The sequence below is a fragment of the Suricata suricatta genome, chromosome 9 (assembly GCF_006229205.1).
Source record: "Suricata suricatta isolate VVHF042 chromosome 9, meerkat_22Aug2017_6uvM2_HiC, whole genome shotgun sequence".
NCBI classification, from domain to species: Eukaryota; Metazoa; Chordata; class Mammalia; order Carnivora; family Herpestidae; genus Suricata; species Suricata suricatta.
Window position 1 is genome coordinate 34,678,733 of NC_043708.1, and position 19,411 is coordinate 34,698,143.

The window sequence follows — 19,411 nt, forward strand, 5'->3', positions numbered from 1 at the left end:
TCTGCCCCTCCCCCACTCGCACTCTATCTCTCTCTGTCTCTCAAAAATAAATAAATAAAAACATTAACAACAAAAAATTATTTTTAAATGAATAAATGGTAAATAATTTTTAAAAAGAAAAAAGTAAAGAATAAAATAACAAATATGTAAAATGAATGTGAAGGAAACAGAACTTGAGAAAGAAGTATGCCATATTCTTTGATAGAAGGACTTACCATGATAATAATGTCAAAATGAAGCCTTATGTGTTTAAGGCCAAAAAAAAATGCATATGCGCACACTGGTGTATGTACATGTATACATACATATACATATTTCCACGTGGCTTACTCCTTTACAGTTTTCAGATCTCAGCTCACATGTAAACCTATTGGAGCAGCCTTCAGGGACCACCCAGTCGAAAACATTACTCCCTCCTTCCTACCCAGCCCCTCTGCCTCTATCTCATTACGTTGCTTTACTTTTTCATTGTACCTCTTACCACTTGATGAATTACAAACTTGTTTGTCTCTGCTCATCAAATGAGAGAAACACTTTGCTTTGTTCTTTGCTACATCCCTAGAGCCTAGAACAGTGCCTGGCGCAAGGTGCATGACAGTTGTGTGATAAATGTTTAGTGAATGAGTGAACAGGGACACAACTGAATTCTCTTCTGCCTGGCTTGGCACATATGAGTCATTCAAGCACTTACTGAATAAGTGATTACCTTTATATACTGTATGAATTCCATTTTTTAATGTTTATTTTTAAGAGAGAGCAAGCTGGGGAGGAGCAGAGAGAAAGGGAGACATAGAATCTGAAGCAGATTCCAGGCTCTGAGCTGTCAGCACAGAGCACAATGTAGGGCTCAAACCCATGAAACTTAGGATCATGACCTGAGCCAAAGTTGAAGGTTTAATGGACTGATCCACCCATGCGTCCCACTTCCATTTTTGTTTTTAATGATCTTGGCCCAGGACCAAATCTGAACTTCAGACTGGCCTGGCCAGGGCTGACTGGAGTGGTTCTGTCAACTTTTTCTATCTTGGAGACAGTGCAGCAGGAGGAACTAGACTTAATTCGCAGCCCATCCTCTCTGTGGCCTCTGCTAGTGGCTATAGTGAGGCCACACCAGGAAAGGCCTAGAAAATTACCACAGGGCTTCTTGCGTGGAGGCACAGAATTTCCCAGGAATCAGGGACTTCTCTGTTTAGAAGGGAAACTTCAAAATCTTTGGGCTCTTGCCCTCCTCTGTCTTGGTATTCCCAGTTCTCCCCAACCTATCTCCCACTTCTCTTCACAGACCTCTCAGCCCTTCTAGTAGCTGTTATCACACCTTGGGAATACCCACAGTGCACTCTCCCTGGGCCATTTGCCTAGTTGTTCAGCCTGCTTCCCCCAGGTGTCGGGGGTACAAAAAGGAGTGAAATACTCAAGACCCCTTCCCTAAATAGATCAGTGCAGTGGCACGGCTAGAGAGGTGCTCATTGAGATTCAACTCTGAAGGCCACCACAAAACCTGCCCCCATGACCCCGTCACCCTCACAGTGCCCTTAGTCCTCTCTGCCTGGTGTACATCGTACTTTATATCAGTTACTTTGCGAGCTTGTCGTAATTTCTCTCTAAATCATATACTCCATAAAGCAAATTCTGACTATGACTACAACTAACACAATACTTACACCTTGTGGGTATTCAAGAAAAGTGAGCTCAGCAAATGAGCATTCAGCACACTCTTACATGCTTACTTATTACTTATTACATCTTACTCAGAATGAGTAAATTTGGGTCCAAGGAAAGGGTCCCTGGTGGTCTTGGCCCATGCTGATGCACAGCTCTTTAGAAGAGGCTTACTGGGAGCTGCAGACCAGCCCCAGGACATCTGCCAGACCTTTGAATATTTCCCATTTTCATTTTGGCACTGCATCTTAAGGTCAAGATTATGTTATCCATTTCTCAATTATAATCCCAGTTTCTCCCTTCCTCTTCTTTCTTCTCCTCCTCCTTCACAAGGCCACTTTTTTTTTTTCCTGTTTAGAGAGAGAGTGTATGTGTGAGTAGAAGAAGGGCAGGGGGAGAGGGGGAGAGAGAATCTTAAGCATGCTCCATGCCCAGCGTGGAGCCTGACTCAGCATGGACCCTGGGATCATGAACTGAGCAGAAATCAAGAGTCAGATGTTCAACTGACTGAGCCACCCAGGCACCCCGCCAGCCTCTTTTCTTTTAGAAACAAGGTGACTTTTTTAGACCTTGGGCACTTTGAACATAGTCTTAGGCATTTGTATGGTTCCTTTAGGGCCACTGGGGCCCTATGTCCTGAAATTGCCTTCAAGTTGATAAATGTAAGGTTTTTAATTATTTTCAGCATTTCAAAAAATCTGGGGAGGCTATACATTTGCCCAGTTTTAACTACATACAGAACTGAACTAAGCATCATGGTCGTTCCTTGACTTGTGGTTGGAATCACATCACTGCTTGCCTCCTCCTGATGAAAGGATCTGACTGACAGTCTATATTGTCTTGGGTGAAATTGGATAAATGAATTTTACTCATCACTGTTGCATAGATGATTTTCTTCACTGTGCATGCTCTAAGGGGAGAGACTCTGGTGGGAATCTGGGTATGGATGCCCTGTGGGAAGGGTTAAGGAAGAGGGTGTCTCTGTGTCCCCCTCGGCAGGTGGTTGGCGTTCCAAGCTGTAGTGTCAGACCGGCGGGAGGCGGTAAACTCAGCCCTCAGGGTGCGTAACTATTGTGTGGACTGTGAAGAGACTAGCAAGTGGATTGAGGACAAGATGCATGTGGTGCGGTCCACAAAGGACCTGGGCCAGGACCTGGCAGGTGTCATTGCCATCCAGAGGAAGCTGTCGGGGCTGGAGCGTGATGTGGCTGCCATCCAGGCCCGTGTGGGTGCCCTGGAGCGTGAGTCGCAGCAGCTGATGGAGTCACACCCTGAGCAGAGAGAGGACATTGGCCGGCGGCAGGCATGTGTGGAACAGCTGTGGAAGGACCTGCAGGAAGCCCTCCAGGAGCAGGAAGCCTCTCTGGGTGAAGCCAGCCAGCTGCAGGCCTTCCTAAAGAATCTAGATGACTTCCAGTCCTGGCTGTCCATGGCCCAGAAGGCCGTGGCCTCCGAGGACATGCCCGAGTCTCTCCCTGAGGCCGAGCAGCTCCTTCAGCAGCACGCGGCCATCAAAGATGAGATTGATGGGCACCAAGAGAGCTACCAGCATGTCAAGGCATCAGGGGAGAAAGTGATCCGTGATCAGACGGACCCAGAGTACCTGCTCCTGGGCCAGAGGCTGGAGGGCCTGGATGCTGGCTGGGATGCCCTGTGGCGGATGTGGGAGAGCCGCAACCGCTCGCTTGCCCAGTGCCTTGGCTTCCAGGAGTTCCAGAGAGATGCCAAGCAAGCTGAAGCCATCCTCAGCAATCAGGTAGGGAAGTGGCGTTATCCCTCAGGGTAACAGCACTGGTGAGTCTGTGAACATTCTCAGAGACTAAATTCTTCTTTTGGGGGACTCTCTCTAGCAAATTGGGGGAAAACCCTCTTTGTTTTTTATCATGTGGCTTTACTGGCCCTGTGTTCTAAACTTTGCCTTGTTCTTGGATCAGTTACAGGCTGGAGTTGTGACTTTTCCCCTGAGCCATTCCCCTTCCATGTGGCTTTAGGCACACTGTTGATTGGGTGCCCCTGGGGTAGGTGTAGGGTGCCAAGGCTGGGGTTGCCTTTTCCTTGCACAACTCCAGGGGGCACCATTCATGCTATAGCCTATATGGCTGCACATGGTGCTGCTGCTTGGCAAGTGCCCTCCCTGCCTTCTCAGCTTGTCTTCATCCCTTATCTGGAAACCTCATCCCATCCCTTCAACAGGAATATACTCTAGCTCACTTGGAGCCCCCAGACTCCCTAGAGGCTGCAGAGGCTGGGATCCGGAAGTTTGAGGATTTCTTGATGTCTATGGAGAACAACCAGGATAAGGTCTTGAGTCCTGTGGACTCTGGAAACAAGCTGATAGCTGACAAAAACCTCTACTCAGACAAGATCCTGGAGAAGGTGCAGCTGATTGAGGACAGGTACTCTCTACCCACAGGGTCATGGGTCCAGAGCCAGGCAGGGCTGGTGGTGGTGTACATGGTTCCAAGGCTCGGCAGTGTTGTGAACTGCAGCTTCCGGCTTCCCTTCCAGGCACAGGAAAAGCAAGGAGAAGGCTCAGGAGGCCTCAACAATTCTGAGAGACAACTTGGAGCTCCAGAACTTCCTCCAGAACTGCCAGGAGGTGAGGCTGCAGCAAGGCAGGTCACTTTGCAGGAGATTCCATTCTAGGATCAAAGTGCCCTAGGGGTAAGACGTCCACAGAGGGTAAGCTAGGCTGGCTCAGTCACAGGAGCATGCTGCTCTTGATCTCAGGGTCATGGGTTCAAGCCCCACATTGGGTATAGAGATAATGAATGAATGAATGAGAGAAAAAGAAAGAAAAAGAAAGTCCATAGGATTCTAAGTTGGGAATCTGGAATTTCATGAAGGAAACTCTGGGTATTTGATAGCATAAGTCATCCTCTAAAATCTTTGGTTCTTCAATTTTTTTTTTAACCCTGAATCTAGAGAGTCATCTTTGAATTTGCCCAGTCTAGAGCAGAGTTTCTCAAAGAATGGCCCGAGGGCTATCTATATTAAAGACACCTAGGTCCCTGGTCAAGTCCAACTTCAAGTGCATGCAACCTGTGCATTCATACAGGACCTGTGCTTAGAAGGGCCCCATGCCTGATTTAATCATCTGTGGTTGCCATCTTGAAATTCTTAATAATTTTGAGCATTTCCATTTTGCACTGGGCTCTGCAAATGATAGAGCCAGCCCTGGGCCTCATTAACTGCAAAGTCCTGGGCTCCACTGAGGTCCAGATGAATCAGAATCTTAAGGGGTGAGAGAGAACAGCATTTTCAACAAGCCTCCCAATTGGAGAACTGACTCAGAAGGTCCCTGCTCAGCCTGGGCAAGCCACACTCCTGGGACCCTCCATGAGCAGTACTTCTGTGTGGAATGGTGCATTCTCTGACTTCTTTCTTGATCCCATTCTCATACCCCTTTCCACCCTGCCCAAACAACGTTGTTTCCATCTACCTCTGCCCTTGGCACCAACCAGGCTTGGTATGCTGCCAGAACATCTTGGAAACATTGAATGCTCATCACGGTTCTTCTCTCATTGTTCTTTATAGGATCTGCCCTTGGCTTCTTCCTCACATAACATTTTCTCTGTGCTTATTAATGATTTCTCACCCTACTACCAAAGGGTGGATTTATCTCTCTGTCCATCCAGTAAACACAGAGTTACCCCATAGGGTAGGCCCTCTTAAGAGCACACTCTTACATGCTTACTTATTACTTATTACATATTACTCAGAATGAGTAAATTTGGGTCCAAGGAAAAGGTCCCTGGTGGTCTTGGCCCATGCTGATGCACAGCTCTTTAGAAGAGGCTTACTGGGAGCTGCAGACCAACCCCAGGCCCCAGGACATCTGCCAGACCTTTGAATATCCCTGGACTCCTACTGCATATAGTCTACTAGAGAAGACACTCAGGTGCTTATGTTTTAACCCTAAGACAACACAGGTTAAGTTGCTTGTGGTGGGAGTTAAGGACCCAGAGCTTTGGAGAGTAGTACTCTGCTGTATTCCTACTTCCTCTCTTTGGCCTTCTTCTGCAGCCAGAGGTGGACAGCAGGTCCTACCCTGAGTCCCTGGCCAAAGAGGTACACTCAGAGACTCCCTCTTTCTGTCCACAGCTCACACTCTGGATCAATGACAAGCTGCTAACATCTCAGGATGTCTCCTATGATGAAGTGAGAAACCTTCAAAACAAGTGGCTGAAGCACCAGGCCTTTGTGGCAGACCTGGCTTCCCACCAAGGGTGGCTAGATAGCATTGATGCAGTAAGTAAAGCGAATGGTGAGTGGTGGGGGGGCTCTCTGCTCAAATGTGCTTACGTGAATGAGGCTTCACTCAGGGCATAGACACTGTCTGAAGCTTAATGGGTTGTATAGAACCTGGAAGTGAAAAATCTCTCTAAATAGTAGTCACACCTTCAGAGCTCTTGGTATATCCACCCTTGTTAGGCCTGGCCAGAACTGGTGCCTCCTCTGGGTCCTCTGAGTCTAGAGACAGTCCAGGATAGTGAGAATACCTGAGTTGGTGCCTCAGCGTCTAGTGCCAGGACACCTGTTATCTCTGTTTGCCTTCCATTATGCTCACCAGTACACTAGCACTGTCCCTCCCAAGGGCAGAGGAGTAGAGGAGTAGAATGGCTCAGGGGACCACTGACCCTCATTGTTTGGATGGGCAGTACCACCCCTCATAGATGGGGAACCAGGGGTCCCCCCCCATAACAAGCTTGCCCAAGGACCCCAGTCAAAATGTAGCTGGTGGTAGATCTGAGAATCAGTTGCATTTGCTTTTCCCTACTGCAGCTGTCCAGAAAGAAGTAGGAATAGGGCCCACTGTGATTGAGGGTGCAGGCTCTGAGCCAGACTGACTCCTCAACCTCCCTGGGCCTCAGTTTCTTCATCTGAAAAATGAGGATAACAATACCTACCCAAGGGATTGTGAGCACTTAGAATAGCTCTTAGTACTTACTGGGCACATAGTAAGTATTGGCTATTATTAGTAACATATATTACTAGGCCTAAGTCATATTACACTGTACTCACCAAAAAGGGTACATTTATGCGGGTGAAACCCAGGTAAGACAAACTCAGTAACTAAAACATATCACTAAGGTTAGTATTGCATAGCCTCTGGGAAGACAAGAGAGGGTGGAGTCTTTTCCATGCTGCTTGTACTTGATGGATCTTGAATATTTTTTAATTAAAAAATAATTTGGCATCAGCTGATCCTGGTCTGCAGCTCCCCATACTACAATCCCCCTGGATCCTTTGTCCCAAACACACCCCGTCCTGTCACACCTTCTCCTGCAAATAACATGGGGGGTGCAGAGTCTTTCAGATGAGCCTCCCCTGAGTTCCAGGCAGATTCTTTGCCTCCCTGACCTCAGTTAACCCCTGGCAACCCACGTGGAGTAGGGCTGCTCCAAGACTGCCTGGCCTCAGAGGGTGAGCCCTCCTGCTTCCCCACACAGGAAGGAAAGACACTGATGGAGGAGAAGCCCCGTTATTCGGCCCTGGTGTCCCAGAAGCTGGAAGAGTTGCACCGACTCTGGAATGAACTTCAGGCCGCCACACAGGAAAGGACCCAACACCTCTCAGCTGCCAGGAACGCCTACCTGCGCTCACAGACCCACGCCGACCTCAACAAATGGATCAGTGCTATGGAGGACCAGCTGCGGTCCGATGACCCGGGCAAGGACCTGACCAGCGTCAACCGGATGCTGGCTAAGCTGAAGGCACGTGAGCGGGTTGTAGACTGGGAGTGTTGGATAGGAGACCTTAGGGAGCAAATGTGCAACCTGGAAGTAAGTACTGCTGTTCCTCTTAGCTGGGCTTGCCTTACTCAAGCAAAAATGTCTTCCAGTTCATAACCCATCTCCTGCCCCTTTGCAGCAGTGAAGACAGGGATCTGGGATTAATAAAAGCATGCACCACATGCTTGGGAGGACAGGGGCTTGTGAGGCAGGAAGGATGAGTGGGAGCATACAGGGAGACTTCCTGGGGGAGATAGGGCCTTTAAAGATGGATGGGATACGGACGATGATGAGGCTGAGGGGCTCCCCAGGTGCCAAGGCTGGTATTGACGCTGTCCCCTTGCATCCCAGCGTGTGGAGGACCAAGTGAAGGTGCGGAAGGAGGAGCTGGGGGAGCTGCTTGGCCAGGTGCCCTCGCTGGGAGAGGAAGCAGGAGACACAGATGTGAGCATCGAGAAGCGGTTCCTGGACCTCATGGAGCCCCTGGAGAGGAGGAGGAAGCAGCTGGAGTCGTCCCGAGCCAAGCTGCAGATCAGCCGGGACCTAGAGGATGAGACGGTGAGTAGGTGCAGACCCTCCAGAGGCAGGGTTGCTGGCTACAGCCCCGGGCACTTTTTAAAGATGTCTGGTCCCTTCCTCTCCTTCTCTCAGAGAGCCATTGTGATGATTGCATTAAATATGAAAATAAAGCCAGTGCTTTTTTATTTAAGGGTTTTCTTTAATGTTTATTTTTGAGAGAGCACATGGGGAAGAGGCAGAGAGAGAGGGAGAGCGAGAATCCTAAGCAGGCTCCACGCTGTCAGCACAGAGCCCTATACAGGACTCGATCCCACGAACCATGAGATCCTGACATGAGCCAAATTCAAGAGTTGGACACTCAACTGACTGAACCACCAGGCACCCAACCAATATTTTTTGAATGGAAACCCAGTTATGGACTTTGGGGCAGACAGACTTGGGTTCCAGTCCAGCTACATTACCTTCCCCCTGTGTGACCAGGAGCAAGCCATTTGGAACCTCAATTCATGATATCAAAATGTCCCCATCTATAAAATGGGAGCAAAACACTGATGGGGCCTTGGGAAGAACCAGAGAGACACAGCAGGAAAGAGCTCTATCTGAGCCAGGTGAGTGCATGGGGAAAGGGTGGCCATGACCATCATCAGTTGCCCCTGCCTTCTGGTCTCCACAGCTCTGGGTGGAAGAGAGGCTGCCCCTGGCCCAGTCAGCCGACTATGGCACAAATCTACAAACTGTGCAGCTGTTCATGAAGAAGAATCAGGTGAGTCCTGCTTCACCTAGTTAGTCCTCCACCACCTGCCTCCTCCCTGCCCCTGCCCTTCCCAGGGAGGAACTCCCAGCCTTGACATGCAGAAAGCCAGCAACAGCAGATTATTTTTCTTGTTGGTAGCTATGGAGTTTCCAGACCCCATAAAAAGAGAAGCTTTGGTGATGCCAGAGAAAATTCTGGGAGGTCCATGGCAGGGCCATGGCTGGTCAGGGAATATCCAGATGTTTCAGGATTTGGGACCATTTAGACCCATCAGAGCATAGGTGAGCGCAGACCCAGAAGCCCTGGCGTGGGGTTTAATATGCTTTACAGCTTCTGTATCCCATGGCCTCCCTGGAAGGAAGCCTGTAGCTTCTGGCTTCTTTCCCAGTACTGATTTGTCCCCCTTCCAAGGCTGATCCTGGCCCTCAGGGTAAGTAGGACCCATTTCTCTCAACACGTGAGGCTACCTGTGGGGCTCAGACCCCATTAGGAAGCCACTAAACTTGGTCTCTGAGCCTTTGGAACAACATGCACTTGCTGTTTTGCTTTTTCTTAAACCTGCTGGCCCTGGTGAGACTCTTGGAAGTGAGAAGATGCCACACTTCCTCCTATATTAGGAATACGCATGGGCTCAGGGTGTCTCTGTGTCCAGACGGGCTGGCCACAGACCCTGCTCTTGGGTGGAGAATTGCTTCTGCTGCCGTGTCTCTTCTCTGGGTCAGAGAGTGGGGGCAGCCATAGCCAAGAGCAACGAGAGCCTGGCAACTTATCCCAGAGAAGATCAGTGTGTCCCAGAATGCCAGTCAGTACTGCACCTCCTTGGGGAAGAAAGGTCATGACAGACAGTGCTTCCTCAAAACGACAGCAGCTGACATCTGCTCACAGAGCCCAGCTGCTGTGCAGGGGTCTGATTTACGTTCAGTGAGGTGTCTGAAAACCCTCGGACCCTTTGCTGCCAGTTGACACAACCCAGTCATAAAGCCTCCAGTGGGCACAGAGAGGGACTTGGGCCAGAAGGTAGTCGGTGAGGGTTCAATTAATGTCACAACCTCCATTTAAAGGAAGGACAGTGACAGAAGACCGTATCCTTGGGGTCTCAGTTTCCTCAACTGGAAAGTGAGCCAACATCACTCCCTGCAACACTAAAGACTTTGACTCTGTCTAGCCTTGGTGTTATTGCCAAAAGACTCTCAACTTCCCTTGATAAAGGTTGCCATTTCAGGGAAAGGGCAAGACAAATATGGATGGAGTTCCCTTTACCAAGAAGGAAAAGGTAGTCTTTTGGGAGAGCATAGTTGACTTCGTAAAGATGACTTTAGGCTAGACTAGCTAAAGCTGAAATATCATTTCATCATTCCCTCTCCTGCGGCAGAATCTTCAAACTTCAGTGTGCATCAGACTCCCCTAGAGTCTAGAGGGTGTGTTAAAACACAGTTGACTAGGATCTACCTCAGGTCTACTGATTCAGACTCTGGGAGAAGAGTCTGATCATTTGCATATCTATCAAGATCCTGGGTGATACTGATGTTATGGGTCTGGGATCCCACTTTGAGAAACACTGTTCTAATGGCTGTCCATTGCAGCTAGAACAAATCCTACAAGGTCTGAGTGAGCCTCACCTTTGGCTGCCCTTGAGAATCACCTGGGGGAACTTTGAAGCCCACGAATGCCCGGTTTCTATGTCATAAATTAATTAAGGTCTCTGTGGATAGGGCCCTGACTGTGTGTTTTCCCAGATTATTCAATGTGCAACCAGGGTTTAAGAACCACTGTCCCACCTGATCTGGCCCCTGCCTTCCTCTAAAGTCACCTCTCATCACGTCGGCCCTCCTCACCAGAGTATTCTAGCTTTCCTGGCCCTCTCTCTAGCCTATAGATAGTGTAGGCGTGCTTCCACGCCAGGGACTTCACGCTCGCTCTTCCCTCTTGCTGGCAACTCCTCCCCCAAATCTTTGTGTGGTTGCCTTCTTCTCGTCACTCGTGCCATCTCCTCAGGAAGGCCCTTCCTGACTCCCCCAGCTCAGGTAGCCAGCAGCAAACCTCAGCAGACGCTCCTGATCCAATGGCCGTGTTTTCCTCATGGTACCCGTTACCCACATTCATTCACTTATTTGCATGCTTACCATCTATTTCCTCTACAACAGTGTAAGCTTTATAAGGGCAGGGGTTTTATTTATCTTGTTTCCAGGCTGTGCCTAGAACCTAGAACAAGGCCTTGTACCCAAAACATAATAAATACGTGTTGGCCACATGAAGTACGAAGAATACACCCTAAGTGAGCATGCATGAAGCCGATAAAGAAATTGCTTAAAAAGAGAGGTCGTAAGGTCTCAGGAACAGTAAAGAGGCCCACGGAGCTGACACCATAGGTTGTTTGAATTCAATTACACAGACTACAAAAAACTGTCACAATTGAGGTTTGGAGTAGAAAGGGTAAAAAGGTGTTTCAGCAAGTTGGGTGACTTGTGGCCAGTGCTGGTTCTGTAGATTTTAAATGCTGACGGTCACTGTACTGCTTGTGTGCACAGCTCTTGCCCCCCCGCCCCGGGGTGGTTTTAAAGGCCACAGGCCTATTGTACAAAGGGAGAAGAGGAGGGGTAAGGAGCCGGAGCCCACATGCAAGAAACAAATAGGCGTGGGCTTCCAGGACCCAGAAAGTGAGTCACCCATGGGTCACGGCCCCCTGAGGAAAAAGGTGACCTAGACACCAGAGTGAGAGGAGAACACCATTTTGGTGAGCAAATGCTTAAACAGGAAATAATACAAAGTTCACAAAAGATTTGAGGCATAGCAATGAGGAGGAGGGGGGGGGCTCGAATCCTAAAATCTGCCCTGTCAACTGCTGTATGTGGAGTCAGAGATGCTAAAATAAGATATCAAACGCCATTTAAAAATTGTTTTCCTTTCTTCCAACAAGAACAGCTAAGAAGCAAGCTCTCCGGAGACACAGGAGCAGGGAGGGCCAAGTTCAAATGCTGTGCTGCCACTCACTGCCCACACATTACCTAGCAGCTCCTTGCTGCCCTCTGTGCTCCTTTCCGAAGGCAGCGGGTGGTGCCTAGCGCTGTGCCTGGCACATGGTCAGGGGCCGTTTATACTGCCACCACCTGCTCTGCACTAGCTTTGCCGTGCGGGAGGAACCCGCCAAAGGTGCCAGAGTGCAGGCCTGGCCCCCGATGTGGTGGGAAGGCCCCGCCTCTGAGCCCTTCCCCTGTGCCCACAGACGCTGCAGAACGAGATCCTGGGCCATGCGCCACGGGTGGAGGACGTGCTGCAGAGAGGGCAGCAGCTGGTGGAGGCGGCAGAGGTCGACTGCCAGGACATCGAGGAGCGCCTGGGGCGCCTGCAGAACTTGTGGGACACGCTGCGGGAGGCTGCGGCCGGGAGGCTGCAGCGCCTGCGGGACGCCAGCGAGGCCCAGCAGTACTATCTGGATGCAGGCGAGGCCGAGGCCTGGATCAGCGAGCAAGAGCTCTACATCATCTCCGACGAGATCCCCAAGGTCAGCTCGGGCTGGGGTGGGGCTGGGCTGGGCAGTCAGGGGGCAGTGACAGCTGGTACGTCCAGGTGTGTGAGGACGCCCGCTACAGTGTACACACTCAGCCAGGTGCCCTGTTTGCCAACTCAGATTTGACCTAGCCCAGGATTTCCTCGCCTTTCTCATGCTGTGGGTTCCGTACTGATGGATTGCCATGGGAGGGACTGGAGATGAGGTGCAGAGGGTCTCTAGGGAAATTCTCCTGGGGCCTGGGAGGGTAGGAGTCAGAAAAGAATCAACAGGAAGGTAAGATGTTGCTGGGAAAGGAGTCACAGGAAGGAATCAGGCACAGTTTCTTGGGGGGGCGGGGGGCAGGGTGGAGGCCATGAGCCTGGCTCCACCCCCCGCCCCCCAGTCTTGAGCACCTCCCTAAGCAGGTGTCCTGACAGCCACTGCCTCCTAGGATGAAGAGGGCGCCATCGTGATGCTGAAGCGGCATCTGAGGCAGCAGCAAACGGTGGACGAGTACGGGAGGAACATCAAGCAGCTGGCCTCCAGGGCCCAGGGCCTGCTGTCCGCAGGCCACCCTGAGGGGTGCGTGTGCCACCAGGAGTGACTTGGCCAGGACCCCACCAACAGGGATTCTGCGGGTCCCAGTGGGAACACAGCAACAGTTTTGGAGAAAATAGCAACAGTTTTCGTGAAAACTGTGGGTTTGAGAAAACTGCTGATTGGCCCAATTCCATTTCATGTTTCGGTTTTGTGTGAGTAACTCCAAACAGGGCCATCTAAAGCCTGGTTTGCAAAAGGATCAGAAAATGCAATAACCAAAACTCCCCTCTTGGTGAACCAAGAGCCCCAATGTTTCGTGGAGTAAGATTATGCTAAGAGACACTGAAGAGTAACTTTGCTTTCTTCCTCATGGTCCAGAGGGTACTTCAGGATCTCACAGTGTCTCAGCAAAACCATTGTGTAGGCGTGAAGGTAGAAAACCAACACCCACCTAGTTGGTTCTGCACAGGTGGGGCCCACTGGGCCGCACACCTCAGGCTGCACTCCCCACCCCAGGCACCCACTGCTGTGGGGTTTCAGCATCCACCCCAGCTTCTCCCTGGGACCACAGGCCCCTCCCTGCTGGTGCTGGAGCCCACTCCCGGTACTGCTCCTTCAGCCTCCTTGGTGGAATAATGGAAGAGCTCCCTGCTGCCTCTCTGAGCTTCACAGAGTGAGGGATAATGGTGGGAGGCAAATCTGAGGCACTCTGGTCTCAGGGATGGTTCCTTTGCTCCACAGCACTTCCCCAGGGAAAGCTGCTGTGTTTCTCCTGACTTCCCTCCCCACGTGTCCCTGCCACAGGCCAGAGAGGAGCAGGTCGGCTCCCCTGTGCCGGCTGCTCTGGGCTCCCCTGCCTCCACCTCTGAGTGCTTTCTTATTTTGAATTCCAGGGAACAGATCATCCGGCTTCAGGGGCAAGTGGACAAGCAGTACGCAGGGCTGAAGGACATGGCAGAAGAGCGCAAGCGGACGCTGGAGAACATGTACCACCTGTTCCAGCTGAAGAGGGAGGCGGATGACCTGGAGCAGTGGATTACGGAAAAGGAGCGGATGGCCTCTTCCCTTGAAATGGGGCAAGACTTTGACCATGTCACTGTGAGTACTCACAGCAACTGTTCTCTCGGTTTTCCTCGAATGCTGTAGATGCAGGAGCAGTCACTCCGGGTGCACACTGCTACCCAGAGATGCAGACACCACTGTGGGCTCAGGCTGCCCTGGGCAGGTGTGGGAGCATGGCTCCAGGTGCTTTGGCTGCCAGTCAAGACTGCCTGCAGCTGGGTGATGAAACCACTCGCCCATGGGCCCCGTAACCGCATTTCTGTTTACCCCATGTCCAGCTGCTCCGGGACAAGTTCCGGGACTTTGCCCGGGAGACTGGGGCGATTGGGCAGGAGCGGGTAGACAACGTGAACATCATCATCGAGCGGCTCATCGACGCAGGCCACAGCGAAGCAGCCACGATCGCCGAGTGGAAGGACGGGCTGAACGAGATGTGGGCAGACCTGCTGGAGCTCATTGACACGCGCATGCAGCTGCTGGCCGCCTCCTATGACCTGCACCGCTACTTCTACACGGGCACCGAGATCCTGGGCCTCATCGACGAGAAGCACCGTGAGCTGCCCGAGGACGTGGGGCTGGACGCCAGCACTGCCGAGTCTTTCCACCGGGTGCACACTGCCTTTGAGCGGGAGCTGCAGCTGCTGGGCCTGCAGGTGCCTTCCGTCCCTTGCTGCCCCCCTGCAGCCTCCAGGGACCTGCCTTTCACATCTTTCCCATGACTCATGTCCCAGGGCCCCTGGCTTCTAGAGGTGAAACCTCTAGAACGGACACCAGGAGAGTGCACCTCTTTAGAAAGGCAGCAGCTCGGGGCAAAAAAGGCAGGGAGCTGTGGCTTTCAGACATTCCTTAGCTTCAGAAGTAGTTTTCAAACTGAATCTTCAGAAAAGCCCAATGCAAAAAATACCTGAAAATGTTATTTCTCCGGTTGTATAACAGCATTGCAAATGAACATATACGTATGTTCCTTTTCTAGCACCAGGAGCTGCTCTAAGCGATCTGTTTAGGCACTGAATCCTCATAGCCACCCCCCTGAAATTGGTTCTAACATTATCTGCATTTTGTAGGTGGGGAAAGCAAGGCATAGAGAGAGTGAACAAGTTGGGTGGGGGCACGTAGATGAACAGTGGAGCCGGGATTCAGATCCTGGCAGTCTGGCTATAGACTCCATGCCCTCAGCCACCAGGCTCTTTGGTCTTTCTATATGGGAGCTGGAGGGACCCCACGATCTGCTTAGACACCCCCCTCCCATCACTGGGATGGCCCGGGGGTCACCTCTGCAAGTCCATAGGGCTCCACAGAACTTGGTGTGACGGAAAGGGTGAGGACTTCAGGGCCTCAGCATCCTTCCAGAGAGGTCGGGAGAGACCGGCTGGCTGTGGAATCCTGCACCCACCCAGCAGGGCTCAAGGATGGGACGCCAAGGCAGGTCGGGCCCTCGTTCACCCAGAAGAGGACCTCTTAGGAAGTTGTCCAGCTGGAGGTGGGGTCTGCCATGAGGCTCTTGTGCCTTGCGAGTGCCCTTTGGGATGGCCAGCCTGTTGAAGTCTCAGGAGTGAGGCTTCATTGTGCTGGGACTGGCCCCGACAGGGGTGTGGTACAGCCGCTTCCTTGGAGAGGCAGCATGCACAGTGGTTAAGAACAGAACTCGGGAGCACACCTCCAGGCTGTGCAGCTCTTCTAGTGCTAATGACCTCAGGCCAGTCACTGAGCCTCCCTCTGTCTCAGTTTCCTCATCTCAAAACCAGGGATCACAATAGTACCTCTTTCATGGGATGGTTATAAAGATTAAGAAAGTAATAAATAAAAAAGGTTTAGAACAGTGCCTGGCACATAGTTACTCTCATTCAGTACTTTTAGGGAGATCAAAGAGCACAGGGTCTCATCCACTCCCATATCCTTATCAAAAGCCCAGGGATGGCTTGGGTCCATAGAGGACAAAACAAGGTACCTTCTCCCCCAGCATTGGTAGGAGGCTGAAGATCTTGCCTAGAAGAGCCCTGAGGAGGGAGACCAGGAGGGGACAGACCCCTTGCCCATCAGAGGCCCAAGACACATCCTTCTGGGGAACAACATCCAGTCTTGCCCGACCGCAGGTACAGCAGTTCCAGGACGTGGCCACCCGCCTGCAGACAGCGTACGCTGGGGAGAAAGCAGATGCCATCCAGAGCAAGGAGCAGGAGGTGTCTGCCGCGTGGCAAGCGCTGCTCGACGCCTGTGCCGGACGCCGTACCCAGCTGGTAGACACAGCAGACAAGTTCCGCTTCTTCAGCATGGTCCGGGACCTCCTCTCCTGGATGGAGGGCATCATCCGGCAGATCGAGACCCAGGAGAGGCCCAGGTAAGGGGGACGTCCCCAAGGCAGCCCCTCGGTCCCGGAGGCTGGCGGGCCAGTGCCCTGCCCTCAGGGCACTACTCCTGCTTGGAGAGACAGTCCTAGACTGTGAGGGCACCTGAGGCTGGCCCGGGCAGAGACTGAGAGGCTCAGCTTCTAGTTGGGGGGCGGGGGACCAACGGCTTCAGAGTGAAGGGAGCCCCAAGAGTGGCGAGAAAGACCTCTGCCATTCAGATCTGACCACAGGATGACCACAGCTGGTCCGACACTGCCCTCTTCCCCCAGTGCTGGGCGGGGGAGCTCAGGAAGGAGCTCACTGTCAGTGAGAGGCGATGGTCGCTGGCCCACCTCTGTTCCTCTGTCCTAGTGTGCCCATCCTGATGGCCAAGACTTTACATCCTTATCCCGAGGTGACTCACATACCATACAATTTGACTAAAGTGCCCCAGTCAGGGGTTTTTTTTGGCAACCATCACCACAATCCAAGTTTAGATTTTCATCAACTCTAAAAGAGACCCTGTACCCCTTGGCCATCACACCCTGTGATTCCTTCCTCCCCCAGCCCCTGGCGACCAAGAATTGCATTCTGTCTCTCTGGATTTGCCTACTCTAGACTGTTCATAGATGTGGAATCCTAGATTATGTGGTCTTTTGGGTTGACTTCTTTCACCTGGCACAATCTTTCTAAGGTTTATCCATGTTGTAGGGTGTGTCTGTACTTTATTCCCTTTTGTTGTCAAATAATATTCCCAGGCTTCTTTTGGGGTCCCCGAATCCCCAGCCTATCCCCTGCCAACTGACCAACAGCAGACCGCATGGCATCAGCGTTCCTGCTGGGGCTGTGCTGCCCAGAGAGAGGAGGAAGTGTGCTCAGACTCCCAGGCAGGCAGGGGGCGGCCCTCTCGAGTTGGGACTTGGCATTAGGCAGGCTAGAGTCACCCAGAGTCTCCTTTGGACCCCCAAACTCCCTCCTCGGTCCCTGACAAACACACCCCACCCCGCCCAGGGACGTCTCCTCGGTGGAACTGCTCATGAAGTATCACCAGGGCATCAAGGCGGAGATCGAAACCCGGAGCAAGAACTTTAGCGCGTGCCTGGAGCTGGGCGAGTCCCTGCTGCAGAGGCAACACCAGGCCTCGGAGGAGGTGAGAGGGACAGTGGGGTAAAGACGAGCCCCTCCATGTCCTTGCGCACACTCTTGCTGGGCCAGACAGCTTCCTGGGGAAGGAGCTGGGGGCCATGGCTTCCCTGAGGAGACTCCTCCTCCTTCCGCTCATGGAGCATGAGGGCTGTGTGCAGGCCCAGGGAGTAGAGCCTCACCAAACCCAGCCAAGGCTGGCAGCTTAGTAGGGGAGAGCAGTCTCCTAGCCTGCCTAACCAGCCACTACATGCACACACACGGGATTGGCAGCACCCGTTTGCTAGGAGAGTCACACGTGCCTCAGAGAGGTTAAGTAACTCGCCCAGGGTTGCCCAGCTGGCAAGGGGCAGGGCCAGACTTCAAGACAGATCCACGTGACCAAACCCAGCATGCTTTGCAGGATCCATCTGGATACCACCCCAGACAGGGGAAAGGTTTCCCAAAGCCTGAGTGACTCCCCCGTCCTTCCCCCAGATCAGTGAGAAAGTGAAGCAGGTGCTCTACAGGAGGAAGGAGATGAATGAGAGGTGGGAGGCCCGCTGGGAGCGGCTGCGCATGTGTGAGTACACCTGGGACCCAGAACCTGGGGAGGGGGCCAGACTCCACTGAGGTGGGGGCATGCAGCGGTGACTTTCACCGCCTGGAGATGACATACCCCCAGCACCACTCATCGGCGAGGTTCTGGGGTCCACACAAAAGACCTGTGTGGACAGGTGGCTGGAAGCCCACCTCTCACCTGCCAGCATGCCCTCTCCCTGCTCGCCCTCCACACACACCCCCACCTGGGTCTAGGCAGAACCTGAGCTGGGAGGACGCTGGCGCCTGGTGCCAGGCTGGGGTCCTGTAGAGCTGTAGTCCAGGGAGGGGACACAGGGTAAGGCTCTGGAGCTTCCTGCATGTGTGATCTGAGGTGCGTCAGGTGCAGAAAGGGCTCTGTCCTCCGCAGCTGGACACTAAGGAGAGGGGGGAAGCCCTGCCACTCAGGAGGAGCCACGCACCGGCCAGGAAGGCCGGCGGGTCCCCTGACTGTGCACGATTCCACCAGACAGCCATGGGCTGGGAAGAAAGAGTGTTCTGGGCAAAAGCCTGCTCCTCATAAGGAGACTCTAAATTACATTTTGTTTTCAAACTAGAATTATAATTAACGTGTTTCTCAAATATAATTCTGGATAGAGACGAGGAAGGGGCCCAGTATGGTGTGGGATGGAGCTGCGGTATCTGGCAGCAAGTCACCACTGACCAGGGTGTCCCCCTGGTTCCCGGGTGCCCCTGGGGCCTCCTGCCTGACCACCAGCTCCCTGTCTGCTGAGCGGCCCCCCTGTTGAGTGCTAACAGGCCCGTGGGCCCTGCGGGGGTGTCTGTGGCTTCTTTCTGTGGCAGTACTGGAAGTGTGCCAGTTCTCGAGGGACGCCTCTGTGGCCGAAGCGTGGTTGATCGCCCAGGAGCCCTACCTGGCCAGCCGGGACTTTGGACACACAGTGGACAGTGTGGAGAAGCTTATCAAGAGGCATGAAGCTTTTGAGAAATCCACAGCCAGCTGGGCGGAGCGCTTTGCAGCCCTGGAGAAGCCCACTACGGTGAGCTGGGAGCAGGCCCGGGGAGGCCCTCGGCAGCGCTGAGCCGGTTATTAGGCACCCACGGACAGTGTCAGAGGCTTGGCAAGGGGGAGAGTGGGAAGGAAATGGGAGAGGTAGAAAGTACTTTTGAATGCGAAAGGCAAAAGGGGCAAGTCATTGCAAAAGGAACGAACAGCAGGTGTGTTGGGAGCCATCTGCAGAGAAAGCTGGTCTAGCGGCAGGCTCTTCCCTGTGGCTGTTCTGACACCCTGGGCCTTCTTCCCACAGCTTGAGCTAAAAGAACGCCAGACCCCAGAGAGACGGGAGGAGGAGCCTGGGTAAGTATGAGGAAGGCCAGGCGGTGGGCCCAGCAGGAGCATTCTGAGGAGGATGGGTGGGAAGGGGGAATCAGAAACCAGCCCCCTGACGCTTTAGCAGTGCACATGTGACTTCTCATCTGGGCCCCTAGCCAGAGGAATCTGGAGCCTAAAGGCAGAGAGGAGCTTTTGTTTCCCCCAAGTCTGTGGGTGCGGGCAGAAATGGGTAGAGAGCAGTGGCAGCTGAAGAATCACCTCCCTTGCTCTGGGCACCCCCTGCTCATGTGCCCGAGAGGCCATTCTGTG

The 19,411-nt window shown here is 52.6% G+C and overlaps 1 protein-coding gene across 1 annotated transcript in view; it reads left to right on the forward strand.

Annotated features, from left to right (window-relative positions):
- SPTB (spectrin beta, erythrocytic) overlaps positions 1-19,411 on the forward strand; it is a 123,470-nt gene that overhangs the window by 87,940 nt on the left and 16,119 nt on the right. The window contains exons 16-31 of the mRNA XM_029950777.1: positions 2,659-3,415; positions 3,853-4,055; positions 4,168-4,258; positions 5,764-5,910; positions 7,113-7,376; positions 7,746-7,952; positions 8,587-8,676; positions 11,891-12,169; positions 12,609-12,739; positions 13,591-13,795; positions 14,038-14,412; positions 15,853-16,097; positions 17,098-17,236; positions 17,707-17,791; positions 18,613-18,809; positions 19,077-19,126. Of these exons, the coding sequence (XP_029806637.1) occupies positions 2,659-3,415; positions 3,853-4,055; positions 4,168-4,258; positions 5,764-5,910; positions 7,113-7,376; positions 7,746-7,952; positions 8,587-8,676; positions 11,891-12,169; positions 12,609-12,739; positions 13,591-13,795; positions 14,038-14,412; positions 15,853-16,097; positions 17,098-17,236; positions 17,707-17,791; positions 18,613-18,809; positions 19,077-19,126 (3,465 nt within the window). The remainder of the gene's footprint in view (positions 1-2,658; positions 3,416-3,852; positions 4,056-4,167; positions 4,259-5,763; positions 5,911-7,112; positions 7,377-7,745; positions 7,953-8,586; positions 8,677-11,890; positions 12,170-12,608; positions 12,740-13,590; positions 13,796-14,037; positions 14,413-15,852; positions 16,098-17,097; positions 17,237-17,706; positions 17,792-18,612; positions 18,810-19,076; positions 19,127-19,411) is intronic.